This window comes from Palaemon carinicauda, chromosome 24 (genome assembly GCF_036898095.1).
Source record: "Palaemon carinicauda isolate YSFRI2023 chromosome 24, ASM3689809v2, whole genome shotgun sequence".
NCBI classification, from domain to species: Eukaryota; Metazoa; Arthropoda; class Malacostraca; order Decapoda; family Palaemonidae; genus Palaemon; species Palaemon carinicauda.
In genome coordinates this window covers 99,938,296-99,942,891 of record NC_090748.1, presented here as the reverse complement: position 1 = coordinate 99,942,891, position 4,596 = coordinate 99,938,296, and the positions used below count along the sequence as shown (strand labels likewise).

The following is a 4,596-nucleotide window of genomic DNA, read 5'->3' as shown; positions in this document are numbered from 1 at the left end:
ACACGAACACCCAGCCTTCTGATCTATAGTCAGACGCGCTACCATTGTGCACTCCGAGGTCACCCATATGACGGGCCGAGAGAGGCTGTGACTCAGTTGCTTTCATCCTGCCTTCTTAGTCACAGCCTCTCTCGGCCCGTCACATTGGTGACCCCGGAGTGACACGAACACCCAGCCTTCTGATCTATAGTCAGACGCGCTACCATTGTGCACTCCGAGGTCACCAATATGACGGGCTGAGAGAGGCTGTGACTCAGTTGCTTTCATCCTGCCTTCTTAGTCACAGCCTCTCTCGGCCCGTCACATTGGTGACCCCGGAGTGACACGAACACCCAGCCTTCTGATCTATAGTCAGACGCGCTACCATTGTGCACTCCGAGGTCACCAATATGACGGGCTGAGAGAGGCTGTGACTCAGTTGCTTTCATCCTGCCTTCTTAGTCACAGCCTCTCTCGGCCCGTCACATTGGTGACCCCGGAGTGACACGAACACCCAGCCTTCTGATCTATAGTCAGACGCGCTACCATTGTGCACTCCGAGGTCACCAATATGACGGGCCGAGAGAGGCTGTGACTCAGTTGCTTTCATCCTGCCTTCTTAGTCACAGCCTCTCTCGGCCCGTTACATGGGTGACCCCGGAGTGATACGAACACCCAGCCTTCTGATCTATAGTCAGACGCGCTACCATTGAGCACTCCGGGGTCACCCATGTGACGGGCCGAGAGAGACTGTGACTCAGTTGCTTTCATCCTGCCTTCTTAGTCACAGCCTCTCTCGGCCCGTCACAGTACCCTCAAGCAAGAGAACTCTAAACCAAGAGAGCATTATAGAACAATTCCCTTGACTTGAAAAATATATAATGAATGACTGGAATATTCTATCATAATCGAAATATAAACACATTCAATTCTATATTGTTTCTATGACCTACGTCTTGTTTCGTCTTTGAAATTTCTTTTAGAAAAAAAAAAAACAGTTAAAGACGTTTCGAAATATCTTAATTATAAGTAACAACTCTTCTACCTCATTTTTTTTTTATCTTTTAAAAGGTCTCTTGCTTGAGGCTACACTCGGATTATTATTATTATTATTATTATTATTATTATTATTATTATTATTATTATTACTTGCTAAGCTAAAACCCTAGCAAACCCTAGGAAAATAGACCAGTGATGAAAGTAAAAAAGGAGAATGAAATATTTTAAGAAGAATAACAACATTTAAATATCTCCTATATAAACTATAAAAACTTTAACAAAACCAGATGAAGAGAAATAAGATAGAATAGTGTGCTCGAGTTTACCCTCAAGCAAGAGAATTCTAAACCCAAGCTAGTGGAAGACTATGATACAGAGGCTATGGCATTGCACGAGACTAGAAAACATTGGTTTGATTTTGTCTGTTTCCTTATTTCCTTTCCTCACTGAGCTATTTTCTCTGTTGGAGCCCTTAAGATTTAAGTCACTAGAATGTATTTTGTTTTTAGATATTTAACGACATGTTATTTTTACCTGTATGTAACCTGTTCCAGAGTAATGATTATAAGAAAAGCAAATAAGTGTTAAGATTAATTAAGTCTTCTTGAATCTTTTCGGAAAAGTCATTATATCATTTTTCACTTCTGTAAAAAAACGCTGGATCTTGTGGTGTGACGAGGTTAATAACCACAGAAATATGATAGCTACGTACATGTATACATGCGCATATATATATATATATATATATATATATATATATATATATATATATATGTTTATGCATATATATATATATATATATATATATGTATATATATATATATATATATATATGTATGTATATATATATATATATATATATATATATATATATATATATACATATATATTTATATATATATATATACATATATATGTATATATACATATAAATATGTATATACTGTATATATATACATATATATATACAGTAGATATATATATATATATATATATATATATATATATGTGTGTGTGTGTGTGTGTGTATAGTACATGCGTTTGTGTATGTTTATGTACTCACGCACAAACGCACACACACATATATATATACAATATATATATATATATATATATATATATATATATATATAAACCAATAATCAGATAGTAAACCAAAGTAGCTTGCAAAGCCCTATAAATCAAAGGAAAGTTTAGACCTATTATTTGAGAAACCACGCCCCCTTTCTGGAGTTGTGGGAGGTGCTTTCTACCTTACTACAGATATATATATAGAAGTAGGTTACACTTTCACTCATTCTGAGTCCGTCCCGGTCACGAGAACGATGTTCCTGCAGGTACAGTATACTTATATTTCTTTAGCTGGTTGTTTACCTTTTTAGACTTCAAGTAGCGTATTATTTTTATTCTAAAAAAACGATTTTTTTGGGGTGTTTTATCATAAGGTACTTTCTTTAAGAACATCGTTAGCATCAACATTGAATATTTCTAATGCTTTGTTCTAATCAATGTAGATTAAAATGTTATTTTGATTCGCATACAATAACGATTCTTTTTCCAGATATTTTCTCGTTTTTTTTTTGGGGGGGGGGGGGATTTTAAGCAACATTCAAGTTGAATATTTCAAATTGTTATGAAAATTAATTTAGATTAAAATGTTATTTCAATTCGCATACAATAACATTTCTTTGTTTGTTTTTTAGTGGTTTGCTCTGTTCCTTTTTTGAACTTTAACATCGTCAGCCTCAACAACATTTATATTGAATATTTTTAATGCTTTATTCTAATCAATGTAGATTATAATTTCATTTCAAATCGTATAAAATAACGTTTCTTTGTTTTTTTTTCCAGATATTTTCTCTGTTCCTTTTTTGGACTTCAAGCCCATCGTCAGCATCAACAAACGAATACGACAATTATGTGGACATTGATGACCTCGGCCCTTATGCAAACATGGTCGCTGCTACTAACGCCATTCTTCCAGAAATTGCCGACGTCTTCGACAGGGTAAATCGAGACGCCAGGCTGGACATAGATCCCTTCAGCCCGGAGGGAATACGCGACGCCATGTTAGCTTTCTTGCCCGTCTCTCGAAGTGTTCTCTTGGCAGCTGCTCAGGTGGAGGGAAGGAGGGTGACCCAAGATGACCTGGATCGGCTGACAAAAATAGAACATGACCTACCCCTGGCTTTCGAACAGATCAGTTCATTAAATAGCCTTCGGTCTGGAATAGCATCGAACCTTGAGGAGGATGGAGCTAGAGCTAGCAGTGCTCCAGCAGCTCCATATGTTGCAAAAGTGTCTGGAATAGCACCAAACACCAAGGAGGATGGAGTGAGCAGTGCTCCATACAGTGTAAAATCTTTCGAAAGTACCCTTCCAGCAGCTCAATATGCTGCAGAAGTGTCTGGAATAGCACCAAACACCAAGGTGGATGGAGTGAGCAGTGCCTCATACGGTTTAAAAGCTTTCCAAAGCACCCCAGAGACATTGCGTATCTCTCAACAGGCTGTTCCTCTCCTCTCAACGGCTCCCATCCCTACAGAATCCAAGCCTGATGCTTACAAACCAATCCGTCGGCGTATTCGCGTCCAGAGTGACAGCACGGACCCATTACAGAGAAATCAGACGCCCTCTTCATCACCTTCAAGATCCAGAGTAAGGACTACAACGGAAAATACAAAATCTCCCACTTCAATTGAAAACGTCTTCTTTGGTAGGAGTGCCATTGACTTGATACAGCCTTTAAATGCCAGAGTTCTAAGGGGGGCAATAGAGTCGCTAAGCTCTGAATCTAAATCGCCAGGTAGTAGTACTTTCATTAAGTTGCCACATAGCCAGGTCGTTTTCATTCGTCATCCATTGAAGAAAGATGTTAAGAGCTAGATTTTCAAAAATAGAAAAAGTCGAATCTTTCAACCAATGATATCTTTATATAGTTAAATCCTTAACACAGTTGTTATACTATAATCTAGTATTACACAATTATTTTATTGATTTTGTATATAGACTTTCTGTTACCTGTTACATTGCTCAGAGATCACAAATCTATGTATATATGCATTCTTTATTGTTTGTCTGGAAAAATAACAATGAAAAATAAACAAAAATAGAAGAATGTCTTATTTCTGTCATGTAATTCTACAATATTACTTTAATATCGTAACTGAATCCAGAATAAAATTTTATATATGGGGCATTTACATTTTTATAGGAATATCATTCTTATGAAGTAGAAACTAATGATTATAATCATTTAAAGATTGAAGGTGTCTGATTTCAATTCCAGTTTTATAAGAATAGATGCTCACCAGAACGTCAGGCGAGCAAGCCCAACCACCCACTGTGGTGCCCCGCCACAGCAGTGGCTTCCAAAGTAAACAGCTTAAACTCACGGTCCCGGGCTGGGATCGATCTACTGCCATGCGAATGCTAGGCGAACACGTTGCCACTGTACTAGCCAGGATTTATAGGTGTTAAAGGTCGCTCATGAATGGTAGGGCAATGCCCTAGACTAGAGACTAGAGAATGATCAGTGCCAAAGCCTCTCCACCCAAGCTAGGACCAAGGAGGGGCAGGCAATGGCTGCTGATGACTCAGCAGATAGACCTATATTTA

General features: G+C 37.9%; 1 protein-coding gene across 1 annotated transcript; it reads left to right on the top strand.

Annotated features, from left to right (window-relative positions):
- The first annotated feature begins 2,290 nt into the window (after positions 1-2,290).
- LOC137617925 (uncharacterized) lies at positions 2,291-4,088 on the top strand. The gene is made up of 2 exons (XM_068347867.1): positions 2,291-2,315; positions 2,830-4,088. The coding sequence occupies exons 1-2, from the start codon at positions 2,304-2,306 to the stop codon at positions 3,862-3,864; spliced, it is 1,047 nt and encodes a 348-aa protein (XP_068203968.1). The 5' UTR covers positions 2,291-2,303; the 3' UTR covers positions 3,865-4,088.
- Positions 4,089-4,596: the final 508 nt, after the last annotated feature.